The following is a 25,759-nucleotide window of genomic DNA, read 5'->3' as shown; positions in this document are numbered from 1 at the left end:
AGGCGATATGCCCTGTTCACTGATGGGTCCTGTCATATTGCAGGAAAACATAGAAAGTGGAAAGCTGCTGTGTGGAGTCCTAAAAGAAGCCACTGAAGGCCAAGGTGAATCAAGTCAGTTTGCAGAGGTGAAAGCCATCCAGCTGGCTTTGGACATCGCTGAATGGGAAAAATGGCCTGTACTTTATCTCTACACTGATTCATGGATGGTGACAAATGCTCTCTGGGGGTGGTTAAAGCAATGGAAGCAGAGCAACTGGCAGTGCAGAGGCAAGCCCATCTGGGCTGCCACATTGTGGCAAGATATTGCTGCCTGGTTAGAGAACCTGGTTGTAAAAGTACATCACATAGATGCCCACATACCCAAGAGTCGGGCCACTGAAGAACATCAAAACAACCAGCAGGTGGATCAAGCTGCTAAAATTGAAGTGGCTCAGGTGGATATGGACTGGCAGCATAAGGGTGAATTATGTTTAGCTCTGTGGGCCCATGACACCTCAGTCCACCAAGGAAGAGATGGAACATACAAATGGGCTCATGATCCTGGGGTGGATTTAAGGATGGACGCTATTGCACAGTTATCCGTGGTTTTGAAACATGTGCTGCAAACAAGCAAGCCAAGTGGTTAAAGCCTCTGTGGTATGGAGGATGATGGTTGAAATACAAATAGGTAGAGGCCTGGCAAATTGATTACATCACACTCCCACAAACCCACCAAGGCAAGTGCTATGGACTTAAAATGGTGGAAGCAACTACTGGATGGCTGGAACCATTGTACCTGTACCCCGTGCCACTGCCCGGAACAGTATCCTGGGCCTTGAGAAACAAGTCTTATGGCAACATAACACCCCAGGAAGAACTGAATCAGCCAATGGTACCCGTTTCCGAAACAACCTCATAGACACCTGGGACAAAGAGCATGGCATTGAGTGGGTATATCACATCCCCTATGACACAGTAGGCTCTGGAAAGATTGAATGGTACAATGGACTGCTGCAAACTACGTGGAGGGCAATGGATGGTGGAACCTTCAAAAATTGGGATACACGTTTATCAAAAGCCACCTGGTTAGTCAACACTCAGGGATCCATCAATCGAGCTGGCCCTGCCCAATCACAACTTCTATGTACTGTTGAAGGGGTTAAATTCCCTGTGGTGCATGTGAGGAATATGTTGGGGAAGACAGTCTGGGTTATTCCTCCCCTGGGCAAAGGCAAACCCATGCATGGGATTTCTTTTGCTCAAGGACCTGAGTGTACTTGGTGGGTGATGTGGGAGGATGGGGCAGTCCGATGTTTACTTCAAGGAGATTTGATTTTAGGTGAAAATAGCCAGTAATTTGAACTGTATGATGTTAATTACTGTATAATGCTGTATGTCATGACTTCTCTAGCTTTTATATGTCATATCAAAGGTATTATAGTAAGAATCACCTAGATTAACAAAGAATGAACTTTGATAAAACAGAGCAGTGATGGAACCAGAACTGGCTTTAGCAACTAGCCCCCACCAACTCAAGATTGACATCTTCAGCCTGAAGGCCATGAACATAAACCAGTCGCACCAGGTACACCAACTGAGCAAACACTGTGTCATCTGTCTTGCCCTGAGAGACTGTTGTGACAGATGGAACCCAAAGTCATGGAGTAAATGAACTCAACAGACGTTTTGGAGGGATGGCCCATAGACGAAGAGAGTGATATCTGTATGTGTTTATATATATGTCAAAGAAAAAAAAAAGCAACAACAAAACAAACAAACAAAATGATGATTAATTGTAAGGTGTTAGGATCTGGGCATGATGTAGATGGTATGGAATAAGGGGTGGATGATGTCCTGGTTCTGGTTAGGATAGAGTTAATATTCACCTGAACTGGAAGGGGAACTGGAGCTGGTGGCCCCTATGGCTGGGGCACCCAGCTGGGATAGTTAACTAATTAGCTAACAGCTGGGGTAAGTTTACCCAAATTAGCCAAAGGGCTCTTCCATCCCATGTGACATCATGCTCAGTATATAAGTGAGGAGGGTGCTGAGGGGAGCTTTTTTTTACTTGAGATGAAACTGTGTATTGGGATTTGCTGTGAGCTGTTGTCCTGTTTTTGTTTTCTATCACTGTTTTGTTTTTTCTTCTGTTGTTTCTCTTCATTGTTTTATATCAACCGATGAGTTTTGCTGCCTTTTCTTTACCAGTTGAAAAAGACCCAGAAAATGTCAAAACCAAATGACACAAACAAGAGTGTGGCACCACGTTTTTAACAGACAGAGCATGTTCACTTTTGAAAGAAACTTTCAAAGGGTATGGTGGGATTTTTTGTTGTCTTCCACATCAGATTAGATTACTTTCTCTGAAAAAACTGTTAGACAAAAGCCAGTCTAAGGGTCTATTACTGAGGTATCTAAAAGTCAAACAGGAGCTGAGATTTGTGGTCCAGAGGGGCTTGTGAAGCTGCAAAATGGCTTAGCTCCACAGTGAGGCAAGGGCAACTGTCCTGGCCTACAGAACTGACATCACTCCAGTATTTAGGGTGATGTCAGAGGCACACAGTTTGACCTTCAGTATGTTGCTATGTAGTTGTTAGGGATGTAACTTTTGTTAGATAAAGTGCAATTAGATATGTGTTATGAAAAAAAAAGTGTAATTGGCAGAAATAGCAGAACTAAACTTATATAAGAATGTTTGCCTGGCGACTCACTACATCAATCAAGAAGCAACAGCTCGGAGTGGTCCACCAACCAGTTAAGATAAAACAACTTGGAAGAGTCTCTCCACCTCATAAAACTCATCCACTTCAGCCCAAAGGGGAGTGGCACAACTCTACCGTTAGGGATGTCCAGCCCTGGAGAGCCTCCAGGGATGTCTGAGACCAAGTTTGAGTGGCCAGAAGCATCATGCTCGGCACCCTGTCTACTGCTAACCGCCATTCCTGTCAGCAAAGAACGGGGAAGTAGAGATAACCAGTTTTCTGTACTTTGTAGTGTTCTTTGCATTACTAATCACTCTTTCACAGAGGCAATATCTAAACTTCGTCACACAGATCCAATTATTGCATAGGAATGATGTACGTTTAGACCGTGCTGACCTAAACCGTGACATTAATAAAAATGGTGTCATAAGTGGGATCCAAAGGAGGTTTTGGACTGTGAAAAGAGGATTGTACAGCTGTAGTATCGTCCACTGAATGTCTGCAAGGCTGAGACTACCTACAGCTGCCGAATTAGTTTGCCCAGGTGTAATTCTGCAGAACCTGAGAGTAGGTGCTCAGGGTAGGAGTTTGGTGTGATGCACATTTAGTACTCCTCCTCAAGACAGAGTTTTAATGGTGCATATGTGATAACATTAACTTATATATAAGATAACACTAACTTCTACTTGATATAAGATACCACTACCTCCTACTCTATATAGCATGTTAATAGCGTATATAAGATAGCACTAACCTTTTGAATCATGTTCAAGCATAAAACAGTAACAAATATAATGTAGCTCTTTCCCCTTCCTGGTATGTCTTCTGTAATCACTCAGCAACTCCCAGTATATAGTCCAGCAAATCTGTTCTTCACTGTCTGAAACATCCTTGGTATGAAACTGTACTTCTTGGTAGGGGGAGGGGCCAAGACACTGTGTACTCCGTGAAGAGCAGTGGGAGGAAACAGGAGTCAAGGTTGTGTAGCTGTGCTCGGAGCAGCGTATCTTAACACTTCCTCTCCTGGCATCCATGTGAAGAGGTTGCTTCTTGCAATGGTTTCTGCCAAGCTGGAAGAGGGGCTGGTAACAGTCACACAAAGCACTAAAGATGTAAGAAACTGAAACCACACAACCCTTGAATAGGGACATAAAGACTGATTTTAAATGAGTAGAGTGTTGTGGTTGTGTTTAGTGAGGGGGCGCCTAAGGTGGTAGCTTCTGTAGGAAACTGCTAGAAGTCGCTCCCCTTTGTTCAGTGGACTCGGCTGGGCCTAGGGCGGACCTGCTGCTGGCCAAGGCCGAGCCAATTGGTAGCAGAATGTTCCCTGATAACGCCTCTGCGATAACGTATTTCAGAAGGGGAAAACAGCAAAAAAAAGAAGAAGAGAAGATGTGAAGAAGCTGAGCGGGGGCAGAGGTGGAGAGGGGGAGGTGCAGGCCTCATGGGCCTTGCAGGCCTCACCCTCTGGCCTCTCGCCAGGCAGTCGACTGGGCCCGACTTGGCCCAGCCCGGCTGCAAGAAGTGGAGAGGAGATGAGATGGATGATGTGAAGAGATTCTGAGAGGTATCTGCCAGCCTGTTGTGAAGAACTTTTCTTGTGAGAGGAACAGCTGCAGATGCCAAGGTCACTGAAGAAGGAGGGGGAGGAGTAATGCGGCTCCTGGCCAAGATTCCCCTGCAGCCTGTGGTGACGACCATGGTGGAGCAGGTTGTCCCCCTGCAGCCCATGGAGGTCCACGGAGGAGCACAGATCCACCTGCAGCCCATGAAGGACCCCACACTGGGGGAGGTGGATGCCTGAAGGCGGCTGTGGCCTGTGGAGGGCCCGCTGGGGCAGCTGTTCTGGAGGGACTGCACCCCGTGGAAGAGATGACCCATGCTGGAGCAGTTTCACGAAGGACTGTGGTGTATGGGTGGGACCCCACAACAGAGCAGGGGAGGAATATGAGGAGTTCTTCCCCCGACCATGAAGCAGCAGCGTAAAACAACACGTGATGAACTGACCGCGACCCCCATTCCCTCTTCCCCTCTGTGCCGCTCGGTGTGGGGGAAGGTAGTAGAGATAATGTTAAGCTCGGGAAGAGGGAGGGGTGGGGGGAGGTTATCTTGTTCTCTGTCTCATTCTCCTGCTAGTTTTAGAAATAAATGAATAGTTTTCCCCAAGTCGAGTCTGTTTTGCCTGTAACGGTAACTTTAAGGATTTTCTCCCTGTCCTTATCTCAAACCTCGAGCCGTTTTTCTTATATTATCTCTTCCTATTCTCTCGGAGGGTGGAGGAGTGAGAGAGAGACTGTGTAGTCTGGTCCTGATTGGGGCTGAACTACGACAAGAGGTAAACCTACTAGCCTATTATGATGCTGGGGTGTGGGCACCAGCAACATAGAGCTAGATGACTGGAAGGCATGGTGGCTGGAGTCTCTGTCCAATGACAGAGCCATGGATAGTACAATCACCAAGGAGTTAGCCACATGGGTACATGAACTCAAGGAACAAGAAGGACATTTCTGCCTGAAATTTCTGGAGCAAATCAGCTAGATTTAGGGGTAAGGAAAGAGCTTATCCCTATGGGGTCATAGGAGATAACTTAGGAATAGTGCACCCACAATACTGGAATAACCAGACCCAAGAATTGGAGATCTAGGAGTGTATTTTCTTAATCTGTGACATAAATCAAGTCCACATCACAGTGCTTATTGCCTGTGTGTGATGGTTTAGCCCGAATCACCACACAGTTTCTCGCTCCCCCTCCCCCTCCCCAGGGGGATGGGGGAGAGAATTGGGAAGGAAGGAGAACTCGCGGGTTGAGATAAAGATAATTTACTAAAATAAAAAGGGAAAACTACAATAATAACAGAATATAAGGGTATTAAAAATATACAAAGTGAACAATATGTGTTTTCTCACCACTCGATGTCCCAATGACCGATACAGCCCGTCCCGAGCAGCGATCACGGAAACAAAACCGAGCAGCAAGCAAAGGAGCAAAAGGGAGCCAGCAAGGTAGAGGGAACGATGCCAGCAAAATGAGCAGGAAAAAATGGATGCCAGGAAGGCAGATACCCACCCTCGCCTGCCCCCATGAGCATGACGTTTATGGCATGGCATACTCTCTTTGGCCAGTTTGGGTCAATTATTCTGTCTGTCTTTCTCCCAGCTTCCTGCATCTGCACATTAGGGAGACTTGGAAATCAGGACGGTGTCCTTGGTCTCATTCACAACAAGTGGTATCATCAGGGTGTTTGTCAACATTCTTCACACACTAAATCCAAAACATACCAGCTACTGAGAGGAAAAGTTAACTCCATCCCTGCCAAAACCAGGACACTGTGGAGGTTACCTCTTCTCTTGTTTATCAACTTCACTGTAACCTCTGGAAGATCCAGAATACAGAGTGTGATATTACTTATGGAGCTGGATTAAACCACCATCCTACAGGGTTCTGAGAACAAGTGTGCCATGACAATGTGTAACTTGAAAGAGAATGGATGCATCCCAGAAAGCTATCTCTTCACTATATACTGTTCACACAGAGGTGAATGTTAGAGAAGGACGAATCCAGTAGCCTGTCAGAGGTGAGGCTGCTGCAGCTCCATGTGCCCATGTCCAGGCAGTAGCCAGGCTGAGCATTTCTTCCCATTAGGCGCATGCATGAGCACATATATACACCACATATATACACAGCCGGCCACACAGATCAACACACTCAGAACTCACACAAACACAAGCAGCACCAATGGCTTCATCCTCTTTCCCTCTCTGGCTGATCAGGATGAAGGTCCATTAGTAGGAATATATACACATGTAAAATGTGGACACTCAGTCTGCCCAGTAGCTGGCCCCTGGATCCCAGTCTCCCCAGTTGCTTGCATCTGGACATACGAGTCCCTGAGACTCACAGCCCCGCTCCAGTTGCTGGTACAGACCTCCTCATGCACAAACACACATGCACACATGCAGAGCTGGCTGGAACTCCCCGTGTCCCTCTGGTAGCCAAACCTTGTAGTCTTGCCCTTAGAGGCACACAGACACAAGCAGATCTCACCCTCAGAGACTCCCCAGACCCTATAGTCCCTCTGGCAGCTGGCTGGCCCCCCTGGTCCCTCCAGTAGCCAACTCCTCTTGTGGTCTCACCCTTTAGAGAAGCACATACATACCTGGTGATACAGGGAATCAACTGTCTGCTAAATATTGCTTGATTTAGGAGACTAACTGTCTGCTAGATAATGCCTAACAATCCTGTTTGCCTTGAAACTCACTTAAGCTTATCGGGGACTGGTATTTGTCAAGAAACTGGTATTTGTCAAGGACTAATATGTCAAGCAAAGGACATGATAACAGGAGCTGCGATGTTGGTCAGAACATACACACATATGCCACAGAATAGAGTCCTTTACCTAGGAAAATAGATAGAAATTGAATTAAATAAGACGACTGGACAGACTCTGCTGATGAGGAACAGGGCATGGCCAGACAAGTATACTGACCAGCAACTCTTTTTGTGTGACTGGCCTTTTTAATCCCTTTGTTCCCTCTGTTTTCCCACACTTGTTCCTCTCCAAACCACTTAGATCCCTCCCTTTCCCCACCTTTGGTTTCTCCTCAAAACATCCCATAATAAATCCCATGCAATCCCCAAATACTCTTCCCCTGCATCCCATAATGTGTCCCATACCCCTAGGCAGTGGTCCCTCTCCGTCCAAAAGGTGCTCCAGTGTTGACTCATCTTGATGGGTTTCACACCTGAACAATGAGGCCAATTGCTTTCCTGGGACAGACCTGGGAGGAACCCAGACAAGGTGTCACTTCCTCTGATTGTAATTTGGGTTCCCCACCTGCCATTGTGCCTCTGTACTCCTCTGGGCTTGTGGAGATGGGCCTTTGATGGGCTGATAGCTCTCCTGTGATGGGCCTGGGACTAGCCAGGGGCAAGGTATTATTCGGGCTCCCTCACCTAAGTTGAACGTGGAATCATAGAATATCTTGAGTTGGAAGGGACCCACGAGGATCACTGAGTCCAACTCCTGACTCCACATAGGGCAACTAAAAAGTTAAACCATGTATCTGAGAGTGTTGCAAATATTATGATAAAAGTTAAAAACTTAATTTTGAAATAAAGTGAGTTAGCCTTGATCAAAAGTAAATTGTAGAACATAGGAGTATTAAGAATCAATGGTAGTCACGGGAATTGTAGCCTTAGAGGTTTAAGTTTTGTTTAAAATCGGTTAACCACGGAGATTTTAATAAAGAATAATTGACTTGTAGCATTGTGTTTTAGGAAACTAAGGAAACCATTATGGACACCAGGTTGCTGCTAGGAAACCCTCTACCCTTCCCATCTCGATCTGGGTATCGAGGATTCCAATCAGTAGAGCTAAGTGAGATTAACCAATGATTGCTTTAATATAAGAATAATATGATTTTTGATAATTAAATATCAATATGAGGTAATTCTTGCTAACTGTAGTCACACAGGTTAAATTTTATATGAAATCTATTTGTCCTTAGAGGGAACGGGGAGTCTTAGGACTGTTACAACATTTCGTTTGTTAGAAGTCAACCTAGCATGTCTGGGGTAATTAAGAAGAGTGGCAGAACAATGGTAGGCCCCAAACACCACCTGTAGAAAATAGGCCCTGAGCCATCACTTTGGAGCCAGAAAAATCAAGGACAATGCGACCTTGTTCTCAAGACCATATATGGAGATTTTAAGGAGAGGTTCAATCAGCGAATTCGAGGAGGGAGCGCTCTGACAACCCCCAAGACCACCAGAAGACCCTCAACTCAAAAGACTGAGCATGTGCAAGTGGGTGGAGGAATATTATAATGACTTCTAGGAAAATTAATGTTTATGTATAATATTTCTCAGAAATCTAGTGAATATGTATAACAGGTGTGTATTTAACCTGCGTTGTTGGATAGAACAGGTGCGCACGCTAGGTGGAGCAATCCCCCGTGTGCCCAGCGCTGCAATAAAGGAGTGCCTGCTTCTTAACTTCTCATTGCTGTTAAGGAGTTTTATTCCGGATTTTGGTAACAAGAGCGTTGTCCAAATGCTTCTTGAACACAAACAGGCTTGGGGCCATGACCGCTTCCCTGGGGAGCTTGTTCCAGTGCTTGACCAGCCTCTCAGTGAAGAACTTTTTCCTAATATCCAATCTGAACTTCCCCTGACATAGCTTTAAGCCATTCCTTCAGGTCCTATCACTGGACACCAGAGAGAAGAGATCAGCACCTCCCTCTCTGCTTCCCCTCATGAGGAAGTTGCAGACAGCAATGAGGTCACTCCTCAGTCCCCTCTTCTCTAAGCTGAACAAGCCTAGTATCCTCAGCCGCTCCTCATAAGTCAGACCCTCTAGTCCTTTCACCACCTTTGTTGCCCTCCATTGAACACATTCTAATATTTTTATATCCTTCTTATATTGTGGAGCCTAAAAATGCACTCAGTACTCGAGGTGAGGCTGCACCAGTGCTGAGTATAGTGGGACAAGAACTTTCGACCGGTTAGCTATACTGTGTTTAATGCACCCCAGGATGCAGTTGGCCCTTTTGGCCGCCAGGGCACATTGTAGACTCATATTGAGCTTAACATCATGTATTTCAAGTGTTTTTCAATAACTCCTAGAATAACCTTCTTCATAATTTTACCAGGCACCAAAGTGAGACTGACAGGCCTATAAATACCAGGGTAATCTCTCTGTCCCTTCTTGAAAATGGGAATAACATTTGCTAGCTTCTAGTCAACTGGGACTTCTCCAGATTCCCAAGATCATAAATAAATAACTGAGAGGTGTCTCGCAATAATATCAGCCAACTCTTTCAGTACTCTAGGATGAATCCCATTGGGCCCCATAGATTTATGTGCATTCAGTTGCAGCAGCAAATCCCATATGAATTCAAAATCAACCGGGAGCTTATCACTCCCCTAGTCACAGCCCTCCAACCCAGTGCTCCGGGGGTCCCAGGGCCCATCATTGGTGTTAAAGACAGAGGTGAAGAAGGCATTAAATGTCTCTGGTTTTTCTTCATCCCTATTGGTAAGGTGACCAACCTCATCAAGTAATGGATCAATGTTTTCTTTAGTCCTCCTTTTGCTGTTAACATACTTTAAAAAGCCTTTTTTTGTTATCCACCACAGTACTGGCCAGCTTCAACTCCAATTGAACTTTGGTCATATGAATTTTCTCTCTACAGTGGCAAACAGTATCTCTGTAGTCCTCCTTTGTAGCCTGACCTTGCTTCCAAAGTCTATACATTTTCTTTTTCCACCTAAGTTCCAGAAGGAGATCCCCGTTCAGCCAAGTTGGCCTTCTGCCTTGCTTGCTTGACTTCCCACACATTGGAATTGCCTGCCTCTCTTAAAGATGGGTCTTAAAAAGTCACCAGCATTAATAGACTCCAATACCCTCAAAAGCAGATTCCCAAGGGACCTTACTAACTAGCTCCTTGAACACCCTAAAGTCTGTTCTCCCACAATCCAGGGTAGCAGCTCTGCTTTTTTTCTGTTTTTTTTTTCTCATATTACCAAAGATTTTTAACTCAACCATCCAATATGAGTCAGCAGCGTGTCCTTGCAGCAAAGACCCAATGCATCCTGGGCTGTATTAGAACTAGTGTAGCCAGCAGGTGCAGGGAGGTGGTCCTTCCTCTCTTTTCAGCACTTGTGAGACTGCATCTGGAATATTGTGCCCACTTTTGGGATCCCCATTACAAGAAAGACACTGACCTACTAGAGGGAGTCCAGTGGAGGGCCACTAACAGGTCGGGCAGCTGGAGAACTTGACATCCAAGGTGAGACTGAGAGAATGGGGCCTGTTCAAATTGGAGATGAGAAGACTAAGGGGAGACCTTACTGATGCATACATGTATTGAGTTTATATGGCAAGGTATTCATAGCAGGTGGGGGCTGCAGAGGTGGTTTCTGTGAGAAGAGACAAGAAGTTGCCCCCATGTAGGACACAGCTGGTTCCAGCTGGCTCCATAATGGATTCACTGCTGGACAAAGCTGAGCCAGTCAGCGAAGCTGATGGCATCTCTTTGATAACATATTTAAGAAAGGGTAAAACATGCTGTGGAACAATGACTAAGGGGAGGAAATTAATTTCTCTAAGGTTTATCCTAATAGAAGAACTTCTAGGGTAAAATGCAGTTGCTACTTCCAGGATAAAATGCGTTTGGCATGCTCGCTACAGCAGTTCCCTAAGCAACACACCCTGCCTCCCTTAGCACATGCTAAGGCGAGCAGAATGAACAGAACGGAGGGTGGAGCAGAGTGGAGACACTGCGGCCAAACTCTGTTACACTCCCTGCAGGGATGGGAACTTCATGGTACCTGGTGGCTAGTAGGCCGTATAGTAGCTGATAAAAAGCATTGCAATTGTCAAACAAGAATACCAGTTGCTGAGCCAAGAATTGTGGTGAAATCGTGTTCTTTAGATGAACTTTGCTCATTATAATGTCATTATAACACTAAAACACACCTCCATGTCAAAAGCTACCCACCTCCAAGGTGCGACCACCCCTCACTGAGCAGGCGTTCTGAATTTCTTTTAGTCTGTACTTTTAAAAGCAAAGCAAGGAAAATTTACACCAATCCTAACAAAAATATGTATGACTAGAGTTGCTCAAGCTCCACCTAGAAGTAAAAAACAGAATAAAAATGACTTAAGAGAAGGGAAATATTGAGGAAGAGCTCTATCGGAACATCGGGGACCAGTCGACAGGCTGACCCTCTCTTTCCCCCCCATAGGGACACCTATTGGGTAAGAGCTCTGTGTTATGCACGCTTAGATACTAACAACTTGCTAGCTATTAAATCTTATTATACATACTGTTTAAGCTTGTTTTCGCAGTCAGTATCTTATCACCAGCTATCTTTGAACCTTTATCTTGTCACAAACATATATAATAAAATTTGTCTATCTGTAAATATAAGTTTCCAGAAACTTTAATAATTGATATAGGGGATATAAGGGATTTATCTCAGTGTTGCTGCCCATGAAGAGCCCTGAATAGGTTAGATGAACACCCTCTGACCTTGCAAGCTGTCCAGAGGGATTTGTCCCAGTGACGCTGTCAGCATAAGCCTGACAGGCTGGTCAAATTGCAAAGGGTTCGAGGAAACCCCTCTTCTTCTTAAACGGAGTGTGGCAGGCTGGTCGGATACAAGGGTCTCGTCTTTCTTGGGAAACTGTCAGGCTGGTCAAATTGAAAAGGGTTCGAAGTAACCCCCCTCCCTGTATCGACACAATATCGTGTCTTATTGTGACACATGCTGCACAGCAGCTGTGACAGGGAGAAGTGAGAAAAAAATGTGAGAGAAACAATTCTGCAGACACCAAGGTCAGTGCAAAAGGAGAGGGAGGAAGTCCTCCAGGCACAGTAGCAGACATTCCCCTGCAGCTCATGGTGAAGACCATGGTAAAGACCCAGGTTTTACCTCTGCAGCCCATGGAGGACCCCACGCCGCAGCAGGTAGATATGCCCTGAAGGAAGCTGCAGCCCATGGAGAGGAGCCCATGCTGGAGCAGTCTATCCCTGAAGGACTGTACTCTGTGGACAGGACTTATGCTGGAGGTGTTCTTGAACAACTGCAGCCCATGGGAAGAACCCACGTTGGAGCAGTACCTTGGGAGGTACCCTATGGTAGGACTCTGTCCAATGCAATCTCTTTATATTTAAGCACAAACGTGTGTTTAATTCACCTCAAGGAGTAGAATAAAAATTCCCCAACACAGCTCAGGCCTGGGCCTTCAGTTCCTATCTCAGCTATGTTTTAGGTGTGTTTGTCTGCAACTCCATCATAGCAATGCTTGTGCCTAGCCATGGACTTAGTGATCCAGACCCTGACCCATGGACTTACTTCCTGACTTGGTTTTCGATGTGCTTCATCACTGTGAATCTGCCTGGTGATCCCTGGAGTGTGTCCCACTCAGGTTACCCTCAGTGGACCTGATCCTGACTTGACTTCCAAGCTTGACCTCAGAACTGCCTCATCACCATGGGCTTGCCTGAGGATCTGGACTCATGGCTGACCCTTGCCACCATTCTCAAGCCTGCACCCTTGCTTGAGGGCTTTTGGACAGAACTCTGGCTGGCAAGGCCCTTGCCCTGCCAGCTGTGTTATCACGCTTGGCTCCCAGCTCCCCATTCCTTACAGAGAAGCTGGACCTTGATACTCCCTGACAGACATGCAAGCCACAGTAGGCTGAGGAAGACCTCACACCATCAGCCCCACCAGCAGAAAATTCCTCTTACACCATTCACCTTGAAGTGATACAGGGAATTAACTGTCTGCTAATTATTGCTCAATATAGGGGACTAACTGTCTGCTAGATAATGCCTAACAATCCTGTTTGCCTTGAAACACACTTAAACTTACCAGGGACTGGTATTTGTCAATGTGATGGTTTAGCCCAAATCACCACACAGTTTCTCGCTCACTCTCCCCCTCCCCAAGGGGATGGGGGAGAGAATTGGGAAGGAAGGAGAACTCGTGGGTTGAGATGAAGACAATTTACTAAAATAAAAGGGAAAACTACAATAATAGCAGAATATAAGGATATTAAAAATATACAAAGTGAACAATATGTGTTTTCTCACCACCCGATGTCCCAATGACCGATACAGCCCGTCCCGAGCAGCGATCACGGAAACAAAACCGAGCAGCAAGCAAAGGAGCAAAAGGGAGCCAGCAAGGTAGGGGGAACGATGCCAGCAAAAACAAGCAGGAAGGATGGATGCCAGGAAGGCAGATACCCACCCTCGCCTGCCCCCACTTATATACTGAGCATGACGTTGATGGCATGGAATACTCTCTTTGGCCAGTTTGGATCAATTATGCTGTCTGTCTTTCTCCCAGCTTCCTGCATCTGCAAATTAGCGAGACTTGGAAAGCAGGACGGTGTCCTTGGGCTCATTCACAACAACTGGTATCATCAGGGTGTTTATGAACATTCTTCACACACAAAATCCAAAACATACCAGCTACTGAGAGGAAAAATTAACTCGACCCCTGCTGAAATCAGGACAGTATCCACCCCTTATTCCATACCATCTACGTCATGCGTATACATATACACACACATAGATGTAACTCCTTCAATCTATGGGCTATCCCTCCAAAGTCTGTTGAGTTCATTTAGTCCATGACTTTGGGTTCCATATGTCATACAGTCTTTCAGGACAAGAGAGATGGTATGTAGTATGGGACTGTTGCATGCTACATCTGGAACTCGCAGTTGGTACATCTGGCGTGGCTGGTGTATCATGTCCATGGTCTGCAAGTTGAAGATGTTGATCTTGAGGAAATTGTTGGGCGCCAGTTCCTGTTCCATCATCGTTGCATCTCTCTTGGTTTTATTGAAGCTCATTCTTCACTGATCAGGGTGTTCTTGCTGCAATACCTTTGATATGACATATAAGAACTATGGAAATGATTATATACAGTTCAAATTATTGACTGTTCTCACCTAAAATCAGATCTCCTTGAGGTACACATCGGACTTCCCCATCCTCCCGCATCACCCACCAAGTACATCCAGGTCCTTGAGCAAAAGCAATCCCACGGGTGGGTTTGCCTTTGCCCAGGGGAGGAATAACCCAGGCCGTCTTTCCTAACATATTCCTTAGATGCACTACAGGGACTTTATCACCCTCTACAATATGTAACAGTTCTGACTGGGCAGGGTAAGCTCGATTGATGGATCCCCGACTGTTGACTAACCAAGTGGCTTTTGCTAAACGTTTATCCCATTTTTTGAAGGTTCCACCACCCATTGCTCTCAGTGTAGTTTTCAGCAGTCCATTGTACCGTTCAATCTTTCCAGAGGCTGGTGCGTGATAGGGGATGTGATATACCCACTCAATGCCATGCTCTTTGGCCCAGGTATCTATGAGATTGTTTCGGAAATGAGTCCCGTTGTCTGACTCAATTCTTTCTGGAGTACCATGTCGCCAGAGAACTTGCTTCTCAAGGCCCAGGATGGTGTTTCGGGCAGTGGCATGGGGTACAGGATAGGTCTCTAGCCACCCAGTGGTGGCTTCCACCATTGTAAGCACATGGCGCTTACCTTGACGGGTTTGTGGGAGTGTGATGTAATCAATTTGCCAGGCCTCTCCATACTTATACTTCAGCCATCGTTCCCCATACCAAAGAGGCTTTAACCGCTTGGCCTGCTTAATTGCAGCACATGTTTCACATTCATGGATAACCTGTGCAATGGTATCGATGGTCAAGTCCACACCTCGATCACGAGCCCATTTGTATGTTGCATCTCTTCCTTGATGGCCCGAGGTGTCATGAGCCCACCGAGCTAAAAATAGTTCACTTCTGTGTTGCCAGTCTAGGTCCACTTGGGAACCTTTAATCTTAGCAGCCTGATCCACCCTTTGGTTATTTTGGTGTTCTTCTGTGTCTCGACTCTTGGGTACGTGGGCATCTACGTGACGTACTTTTACAACGAGATTCTCTAACCGGGCAGCAATATCTTGCCACAGTGTGGCAGCCCAGATGGGCTTGCCTCTGTGCTGCCAGTTGCTCCGCTTCCATTGCTTTGACCACCCCCACAGAGCATTTGCCACCATCCATGAGTCAGTGAAGAGATAGAGTTTTGGCCATTTTTCCCGTTCAGCGATGTCCAAAGCCAACTGGATGGCCTTCACCTCTGCAAACTGACTCGATTCACCTTGGCCGTCAGTAGCTTCTGCAACTCATCGTGTAGGACTCCACACAGCAGCTTTCCACTTTCTATGTTTTCCTACAATACGACAGGACCCATCAGTGAACAGGGCATATCTCTTCTCATCTTCTGGTAAATTATTATATGGTGGGGCTTCTTCAGCACGTGTCACCTCTTCCTCTGGTGGCATTCCAAAATCTTTGCCTTCTGGCCAATCTGTGATCACTTCTAAGATTCCTGGGCGATTGGGGTTTCCTATTCGGGCTCGCTGTGTGATCAGTGCAACCCATTTACTCCACGTGGCATCAGTTGCATGATGTGTAGAGGGGACCTTCCCTTTGAACATCCAGCCCAGCACTGGCAGTCGGGGTGCCAGGAGGAGCTGTGCTTCTGTACCAATCACTTCTGAAGCAGCTCGAACTCCTTCGTATGCTGCCAGTATCTCTTTTTCAGTTGGAGTATAGCAGGCCTCAGATCCTCTATATCCCCGGCTCCAAAAGCCTAGGGGTCGACCTCGAGTCTCCCCTGGTGTTCTCTGCCAAAGACTCCAGGTAGGGCCATTCTCCCCGGCTGCGGTGTAGAGGATGTTTTTAACATCTTGCCCTGTCCGGACTGACCCAAGGGCTACTGCATGAACAATCTCCTGTTTAATTTGTTCAAAGGCTTGTCGTTGTTCAGGGCCCCATTTAAAATCATTCCTCTTTCGAGTCACTTCATAGAGAGGGCTTACAATCATACTGTAATTTGGAATATGCATTCTCCAGAAACCCACAACGCCAAAGAAAGCCTGTGTTTCCTTTTTGTTAGTCGGTGGAGCCATAGCTGTTATTTTGTTGACCACATCCATTGGAATGTGACGACGTCCATCTTGCCATTTTACTCCTAAAAACTGGATCTCTTGTGCAGGCCCCTTGACTTTGCTTTGTTTTATGGCAAAACCGGCTTTCAGAAGGATTTGGATTATTTTCTCCCCTTTCTCAAAAACTTCTGCTGCTGTGTTGCCCCATACAATGATGTCATCAATATATTGCAGGTGCTCTGGAGCTCCACCCTTTTCTAGTACAGTCTGGATCAGTCCATGGCAAATGGTGGGGCTGTGTTTCCACCCCTAGGGCAATCGATTCCAGGTATACTGGACACCCCTCCAAGTGAAAGCAAACTGTGGCCTGCATTCTGGTGCCAAAGGGATGGAAAAGAACGCATTGGCAATATCAATGGTGGCATACCACTTGGCTGCCTTGGATTCTAGTTCATACTGAAGTTCTAACATGTCTGGCACAGCAGCACTCAGTGGTGGTGTTACCTCATTCAGGCCACGATAGTCCACTGTTAGTCTCCATTCTCCGTTAGATTTTCTCACTGGCCATATGGGACTGTTCAAGGGTGAACGGGACTTGCTGATCACTCCCTGGCTCTCCAGTCGACGAATCAGCTTGAGGATGGGGATTGTGGAGTCTCGGTTGGTGCGGTATTGCCGCCGGTGCACTGTGGTGGTAGCAATTGGTACCTGTTGTTCCTCAACCTTCAGTAATCCCACAACAGAAGGATCCTTTGAGAGCCTGGGCAAGGTGGCCAGCTGTTTATTCTCCTCCGTCTCCACAGTGGCTATACCAAAAGCTCACCGGTACCCTCTTGGGTCTTTGAAATACCCACTCCTGAGGTAATCTATACCAAGAATGCAGGGAGCATCTGGGCCAGTCACTATGGGGTGCTTTTGCCACTCATTTCCAGTCAAACTCACTTCAGCCTCCAATACAGTCAGTTCTTGGGATCCTCCTGTCACTCCAGAAAGACAAATGGGTTCTGCCCCTTTATAGCTTGATGGCATTAGGGTACACTGTGCACCAGTGTCTACTAGAGCCTTATACTCTCATGGGTCTGATGTGCCAGGCCATTTAATCCATACAGTCCAATAAATTCTGTTGTCCCTCTCCTCCGCCTGGCTGGAGGCAGGGCCCCTCTAATCCTGTTCATAATATTCATCGCTCACTTCCTGTGAATATGAATCAGAATTCCCTTCCATAGGATCATAAGTAAGATCAGCCCTTCTATTCCGTCTGGGGAACTGTCCACTGGAGACCGGAGCAGCAGTTTTCCGGGGAGAACCTCTATTTGCAAATGTTTTTCCCCGCAGCTCACGTACCCGTGCCTCTAGGTCTGAGGTAGGTTTCCCATCCCACTTCCTCATGTCCTCTCCTTGGTCACGCAAGGTAAACCACAGGATACCTCGCCGTGTGTACTGTCTCTCTTGAGCAGGGAAACGTTTACTCCTAATAGCTGAAATACTGGTCTGTATGGGCGGGGAGTAGGACCTATCCTCTTTTAACTGCTGGACCTCCCGAGACAGTTTCTCCACAGCTGAGACAAGGGAAGAAGAGAGAGTGTCTTCATATTGCCGGAGCTGAGTAGCCAATTCATCTATTGTTGGTCCCTCTCCCTCTTTCCAGAGCATAATTGCCAATGAATTGGCATACGATGATGGTACACTCCGTAGAAACTTCCGCCACATGAGCCGTGTGCACCGGACTTCATCTGGATCTTGGGGTGACTCCTCACTGTCTAGGTCACTATAAATGGCTTCCAGCACAGCTAATTCCCTTAGGTACTGGATACCTCTCTCTATAGTGGCCCACTTGCCTGGATGATAAGTAATATCTTCCTTGAAGGGATATCTTTCCTTCATACTTGACAGGAGTCGCCTCCAGAGGCTGAGAGCTTGTGCACCTCTTCCAATCACTTTGTCAATGCCTGCTTCCCTAGAAAGGGATCCCAACTGTTTAGCTTCCTTACCTTCTAATTCCAGGCTACTGGCCCCATTATCCCAGCATCGGAGCAGCCAGGTGAGAAAGTGCTCGCCTGGACGGCGGCCAAAATCTTTTCGTATGTCTCGCAACTCATTCAGGGATAAAGATCGGGTGGTTTCAGTCTCATTTATGAGTTCCTCTCTCATGAGTTCCTCTCTCATGAGTTCCTCTTCTTCTTCCTCTGTTCGTGATGGTCCTGGTTTTCCCTCATCCCTTACTAAACAAGCTGACTTTCGCTTCCAAGATTTCTTCTTCTGTACAGGGGCGACTGATACTGACACAGGTTGGTTCTCTGATTCGGCTGCAGTGCCAGTAGCTAGAGTTGGAGTAGCCGCAGTGCCTGTCATTGGGGCTGGAGTAGCCACAGGGCCGGTAGCTGGGGCTGGAGCAGCTGCAGTGCCAGTAGCCGAGGCTGGAGTAGCCACAGGGCTGGTAGCCAGGGCTGGAGTAGCCGCAGGGCTGGTAGCCGGGGCTGGAGTAGCCATGGTATCGGTCGGTTGATTTTTTCTCCCTTCTTCCTGAGGGTGCTGCACGTTAAGCAGTGTTTGGTAGATACTAGCCAGTGCCCAGCACAAAGCGGTAAGCTTTGCCTCTTTAGAATAGCTATGGCATTTTTCTTTCAAATATTCGATCACTTCATCTGGATTCTGTAGTTGTTCGGGAGTGAAGTTCCAGACCATTGGAGGTGAGAAGTTCTCTAGGTACCTGCCCATCTTCTCCCACATACCATGCCACCCCTGCCCCTCCAACCTCAAGGTAGATCTCCAGGTGAATTTTGTAAATAATTGTTTTATCCTAAACAACATCTGAAACCCATTTAGGACACAGAGCAATAGGAGTATGCTGGCTTGCACATCCCAAGGATATTCAAAATTCTCGAGAGCTGATGTGACTCGCTCAAAAGAAAAAGGGAAGGTAAAGGAGTATGGGAAGGTACCCTCCTCTGACTTCCCCATAGATTGGTTCTCTGGGGAGAAAAAGAAAAATGTGCGATTATTAATAATTCTTACCAAATGGCATCCAAAGTACGGAGTTGCCAGCAATGCCGAAAACAAGGACCAGACTAATTTCATGACCAGTGATGATACCATATCATAAGCCAGTAGTGCCCAGTAAATCAAAATGAGAATTCTCATCCATTTCCGAGAAGTGATAAACAGCATCAAAGGAAATATGTGATGCAACTTAGGACAGACATAACACAACCATGTGAACATGTAGTACAACATTGTGACCAGGGACTCAAATAAAATAATGAGCACTTGTAACAACTTTAACACACTCTAGTCAGATCTCTCCTTACCTCAACCCTTCCAGCCCCACGTTGGGCGCCAAAATGACTGTGATGGTTTAGCCCAAATCACCACACAGTTTCTCGCACACTCTCCCCCTCCCCAGGGGGATGGGGGAGAGAATTGGGAAGGAAGGAGAACTCGTGGGTTGAGATGAAGACAATTTACTAAAATAAAAGGGAAAACTACAATAATAACAGAATATAAGGATATTAAAAATATACAAAGTGAACAATATGTGTTTTCTCACCACCCGATGTCCCAATGACCGATACAGCCCGTCCCGAGCAGCAATCACGGAAACAAAACCGAGCAGCAAGCAAAGGAGCAAAAGGGAGCCAGCAAGGTAGGGGGAACGATGCCAGCAAAAACAAGCAGGAAGGATGGATGCCAGGAAGGCAGATACCCACCCTCGCCTGCCCCCATGAGCATGACGTTTATGGCATGAAATACTCTCTTTGGCCAGTTTGGGTCAATTATTCTGTCTGTCTTTCTCCCAGCTTCCTGCATCTGCACATTAGGGAGACTTGGAAAGCAGGACGGTGTCCTTGGGCTCATTCACAACAACTGGTATCATCAGGGTGTTTATGAACATTCTTCACACACAAAATACAAAACATACCAGCTACTGAGAGGAAAAATTAACTCCATCCCTGCCAAAACCAGGACAGTCAAGGACTAATATGTCAAGCAAAGGATGTGATAACAGGGGCTGCAGTGTTGGTCAGAAGTCCTTAAGAAACTGCTGAAATCACCAAGTGAAAGGAGAGCATGGGTGAATGACTAAAGTTCATCTAGAGGAAGTTAAGACCCTCTGAAGAAGTAAACGACCACCAGAGACAGAAATGCTAATGCAAGTGTTTTTTTTTTTTAATAACCCCGCCTCACTTATGCATATGTATGTCTGTATTGTACAATCCTATGAATATGTATACCTGCACCATATAAATTTTTGGTAAAACGTGCTGTCGGTGTGCGTGCTTTTGGAGGAGCGATCCCCCACGCACCCGGCGCCGAATAAACATGCCTGCTTTATAACTCTCTCCGAGTGGTAGAGTTTGATCCGCGCATCAATTTGGCGACCCAGATGGGACCCTCTCTGCTCGACTGTAGGACCGGCTGAGAGGGGGACGTCTTTGGTGCGTCAGAAGAACTGGCTTTCATAAAACTCAAAGAGGTTACCAAAGAGGGAGGCTCTGCACATGGTCAGGTCAGGGAAAAAGATAATGAGGATGATGAAGATATTTTGACATTGAAGAGGTCACAACTGGCGGTAGCCAGGGCTGGAAAGTATAGTCAGAACCCTAAACCTTTAGGAAAGTGGACTTGCAGTTGTTAAAGGGATGAGTGAATGAGACCCCCTGTGAAACTGCCCTCAGGGATAAAGGAAGAGGAGAGAGCTGGCAGCTATTTAGACATTTTTCATAGAGCACAAGAACTATTGATTCCCATGTGCAAGAAATCAGGTGAGAAAGTCAGGATATTAAAGACTAACTCTGAAACTTACCTAACATAAATTAAGTCTTAATTAACTTAAATTAATTAATTAAAGTTTAAAAAATGGCTGGATGGCTGAGCCCAGAGAATGGAATAAGGGGTGGATGATGTCCTGGTTCTGGTTAGGATAGAGTTAATATTCACCTGAGCTGGGAGGGGAACTGGAGCTGGTGGCCCCTATGGCTGGGGCACCCAGCTGGGATAGGTTACTAATTAGCTAACAGCTGGGGCAAGTTTACCCAAATTAGCCAAAGGGCTCTTCCATCCCATGTGACATCATGCTCAGTATATAAGTGAGGAGGGTGCTGAGGAGAGTTTCCTGCCATGTGGGAAGAACCTGGGTGTTGAGATTTGTTGTAAGCCATTGTACTGTATTTGTTTTCCATCACTGTTTTGTTTTCAAGTTTATTTTTTTTTGTTTCATCTCAACTCATGTGTTTTTTGCTGCCTTTTGTTTACCAATTCTCCCTTCTGTCCCACTGGAGGGTGGGGGGAGTGAGAGAGAGACTGTGTAGTCTGGTCCCGATTAGAGCTAAACTACAACATGCAGTTAGTGTCTTGCCTTTTGCAATTTAAAGAAAAAATTTTGCATAATTGATAGATGAGATTGTAAAATTATTATCATGATTTAGTAAGTGCAGCCAATGATGCACTTCTTCCTTTGGATCTACATCTATTTCTGAGGTAACTTTTTCAACTATGACAACCATTAAAACCAAGTATCAAAATAAACTGAACTTAGAACTACACCTTCAAATCACTGTATTACAGTGATAAATCAAGATTTTAAGTAGTAATTAAGTATTGCATTGCTCTTACTGAAAAACTTTTTTTTTTGTCATCTCTTGTCATCTTTATCTCATCCTTTCTAAATTTCTATCTTTTCTATGTTTTATGATGTACATAATATATTAGTACAGGAGTACATGTATATAAATTAGAAATAGATATACCCATATTTGGGGGTGCATACTCAGAAGTTTTTTGTTGGTAGGGATGTGTGATCAAAAAGACTTGGAGATCACTGCCCTAAGGAACTCCCCCTAAGGGATCCAAGCATGATAACAAGGCTGGGAGGGCAGGAACCTCTACAGCTAGGGCCCTGTCCCGCAATACCCAAGAAAGGCGAGCGTGGGGATGGGAGCTGAGATTAACTGAGAACCTATATCACCAGACAAGTTTGTGGTGATGAATGAGGTCCAAAGTCAGGCTGGGAAATCATTCTATAGGTCAAGGTTCATAGACAGACATAGCTATAATAAAACTGGAAACCAGTAGTCCCTCAATGTATCTTAAGCAGGAAGTAAAGGCCTATGCTTGAGTTTAAATGGAGCTTTTGGTGCCATGGGCAGGGGTTATGGGGTAGAGGTCTCAGATGAGGCTGATCAAGGCAATTAAGGCCTAAGGAAAATGTGATCCCACAGTTCAATGGGACAGGGGACCTAGTGAACAAGGACATGGAAAAGACTGAGGTACTCATTGCCTTTTTTTGTCTCTGTTTTCACTGTCTTCAGGTCCCTGAGCCTAGTGGCAGAATCTTGAACAGTGAAGTATTACCCAGAGTAGAGGAAGATCAAGTTAAAGAGCACTTAAGCCAATTGGACATTGTCAGGGTTTAGGTCAGATGAGAATAAGCGCATGCTTTAATTATAGCACAGTAATTGGATCCATGTGAAGGAGTTTAGATATTTGTTGTCTCTGTAAATGAGTGATTAATGATGTGAATAGCACTACAAAGTTACAGAAAGCTGATTATCTCTACTTCCCTTCTCCTTGCTGACAGGAGTGGCAGTTGTCAGTAGTCAGGAGGAGTAGGGTGTTGAGTGTGATGGTTCCAGCTATGTGAGCTTGGTTCCAGGCATCCCTGAGGTCCTCCATGATCATGTGTCCCTAAAGGTAGAGATATGTGGTTCCCCTTTGGGCTGAGATGGATGAGTTTTACGAAGTAGAGAGCATCTTCCAGATTGTTTGATCTTTACTGGTTGGTGGATCATTTCAAGCTATTAGTTGTTGATTGGTACAGCAAGTCACCAAGCAAATATTGTTGTATAAGTTTATTTCTGCTATTTCTGCCAACTACATTTTTTTTTTTCTTAATACCCACTTTATCTAACAAAAGTTACATCCCTAACAACTACATCGCAACATACTGAAGGTCTATGGGTCTCTGACATCACCCTAACTACTCAAGTGATGTCAGCTCAGTAGGCCAGGATACATTCCACTTATTGCTCTAAACCTCTATAACTCTCTCTCATCTAATTATATGTAGTGGGAGGTTACTTGCATCATAAATAATAAATAACATCGCAATATATACCCGTACACCCGCTACGCACGCAAACGTACCCGCCCCCTATGCCCATGTACCTATCCGCACCTAGCACGAGGCATTGTGTCAGCACGCCCACGAATCGTTGCGGTCCGTTCTTCCTGTGTACATCCAGCCCCGCTCGTAGCCTTGTTGCTGCCTTGCAGGGCCCCGCATAAGACTATAACAACAATGGTAAAGATTATAAGTGCCCCCAACAATACAACAATAGGGTGAGTGAGGAGGTGGAACAAGGAATTACCATTTGGGCTCCAACCAGAGATTGTATTATAGCAATGTACTTCATCTGCAGTGACTACGCTGTGAGTAGGCTTAAGTATATTCCCATTGTCACCAGACACTATGGAGACAGGCAGGTTATTTAGGGAGCCTTAGTAGAATGAGGACTGGCCACAGGGTTGTGGTTATAATTAGAGCTTTGTTATAACATAGTAATTTTAACAATCAGCATAGCTTATTGTTATGTATAATTTCTATCAGTTAGCATAGCTTATTGTTACACAGAATTTTTAGCAATTAGCATAGCTTACAATTAAACAATTTCTAGTAATTAGCATAGCTTTCCTATTATGTAGAATTTTTAGTTACATAGACTTTTTAGTCACCTGAACCCTCTGCAAATCAGGTAAATTTTTAGAATCATAGAATAGTTTGGGTTGGAAGGGACCTTTAAAGGTCATCTAGTCCACCCCCCCCTGCAATGAGCAAGGACATCTCCAACTAGATCAGATTGCTCAGAGCCCCGTCCAACCTGGCCTTGTATGTTTCCAGGGATGGGGCATCCACCACCTCTCTGGGCAACCTGTTCCAGTGTTTCACCACCCTCACTGTAAAAAATTTTTACCTAATGTTTAGTCTGAATGTACCTCTCTATTTTAAAACCATTACCTGAGTAGGTATGGGCCCTACCCATCCGGGTAGGATCGAGTGGTCCATGTCTCTCCAGTTTAGAGAGAAGGATGTTGTGTGGGACAGTGTCAAGTCCAGGTAGATGGCATCAGTTGGTCGTCCCTTATCCACCAATGCTATAACCCCGTCATAGAAGGCCACCAAATTGGTCAGGCATGATTTGCCCTTAGTGAAGCCATGTTGGCTGTCACCAACCACCTCCTTGTTTTCTGTGTGCCTTATTGTTTTCCACGTGCCTTAGCATGGTTTCCGGGAGAATCTGCTCCATGACCTTGCCAGGCACAGAGGTGAGACTGACTGGCCTGTAGTTCCCCAGGTCTTCCTGATTTCCCTTGTTTTCAACTTACCAGATGGAAATACAATACAGCAGAGAGGAAACAGTCTAGGAGGTTCCTGGAAGATAACTTCCTGACATAGCTAGTGAGTGAGTCAACTAGGGAAGGCACCCTGCTGGACTTATTGTTTGTGAACAGAGAAGGACTTTTGGGTGATGTGATGGTTGAAGGCTGTCTTAGGCATAGTGATCATGAAAAGAGTTTTTGATTCTCATAGAAGTAAGGAGGGTAGTTAGCAGAACTGCTGCCTTGGACTACCAGGCAGATTTTGACCTGTTTAGGGGCTTGTAGCCGGTTCGTAGGATTCCTATGCACAAAGTTCACCCAGCATATGATATTTAAAAGCACAACAGTATTTATTGCTCTATTATAGCCTTGCATAAGCAGTTCCTAGCATAAGCAGTTACCAGAGTATTGTTTTCCCTTTGTGAGAGTCTTACCACCCCGACTAAGCCGGAGACACCGCCGAGCAGGAGGATAATGGTCAGCGGGGTCAGAGCAGAGAAGGGAGGTAGGCACAGCACCTTCAGGGCATCCCCTGTTGTTCGTAGAGTGTGCTCTGGGTCCTTTCTCTCTCTCCCTCTGCTCCGAGCCGCCTCTGTTTATCCCCTCAGCAGATTCAGTGGCAGAGTACTGACCAGGCGTTGATGCACGCGTGGCCAGCGCATGCAGCAAGGCCTGCCAAGTACGTGCCCTGCTGGCTAACAGCAGTTCCTGGACAGCAGCAACATCCTGCTCAATAACAACCCTTCTAGCTCCCCTCTCCGAGGTCGCGTTCTCACAGCTGTGTGCAGCTTGTAGTTTCTCACAGTGGCCCTACACGGACCATCACTGAAATCCCTCACACAGGGCTACCTGACAGATTCCCTTGGGAGGCAATCCTGAAGAGCAAAGGATTCCAGGAAAGCAGGACATTCTTCAAGAAGGAAATCTTAAAGGTGCAGGAGTAGGCTATCCCTATGTGCCGAAAGACGAACCAGCATGGAAGAAGATTGGCCTCGCTGAACAAAGAGCTTTGATTGGAATTCAGAAAAAAAAAAAAGAGAGTTTATTACCTTTGGAAGAAGGGGCAGGCAACTCAGGAGGACTACAAGGATGTTGTGAGGTTATGCAGGGAGAAAATTAGAAGGGTCAAAGCCCAACTAGAACTTATTCTGGCTACTGCAGTAAAAGACAATTAAAGATGTTTCTATAAATACATTAACAGCAAAAGGAGGGCTAAGGAGA

General features: G+C 45.9%; 2 protein-coding genes across 2 annotated transcripts in view; both read right to left on the bottom strand.

Annotated features, from left to right (window-relative positions):
* LOC147596588 (E3 ubiquitin-protein ligase RNF38-like) overlaps positions 1-25,759 on the bottom strand; it is a 254,090-nt gene that overhangs the window by 193,346 nt on the left and 34,985 nt on the right. The gene's annotated exons all lie outside the window — the stretch shown is intronic.
* LOC147596589 (uncharacterized) lies at positions 11,308-18,892 on the bottom strand. The gene is made up of 2 exons (XM_086769412.1): positions 17,650-18,892; positions 11,308-11,318 (listed from the first exon to the last, which is right to left on the bottom strand). The coding sequence occupies exons 1-2, from the start codon at positions 18,890-18,892 to the stop codon at positions 11,308-11,310; spliced, it is 1,254 nt and encodes a 417-aa protein (XP_086625538.1).

The sequence above is a fragment of the Chlamydotis macqueenii genome, chromosome W, assembly GCF_036417535.1.
Source record: "Chlamydotis macqueenii isolate bChlMac1 chromosome W, bChlMac1.mat, whole genome shotgun sequence".
NCBI classification, from domain to species: Eukaryota; Metazoa; Chordata; class Aves; order Otidiformes; family Otididae; genus Chlamydotis; species Chlamydotis macqueenii.
Note: the sequence above shows the minus strand (reverse complement) of the source record. Positions and strands in the feature narration are given on the sequence as shown.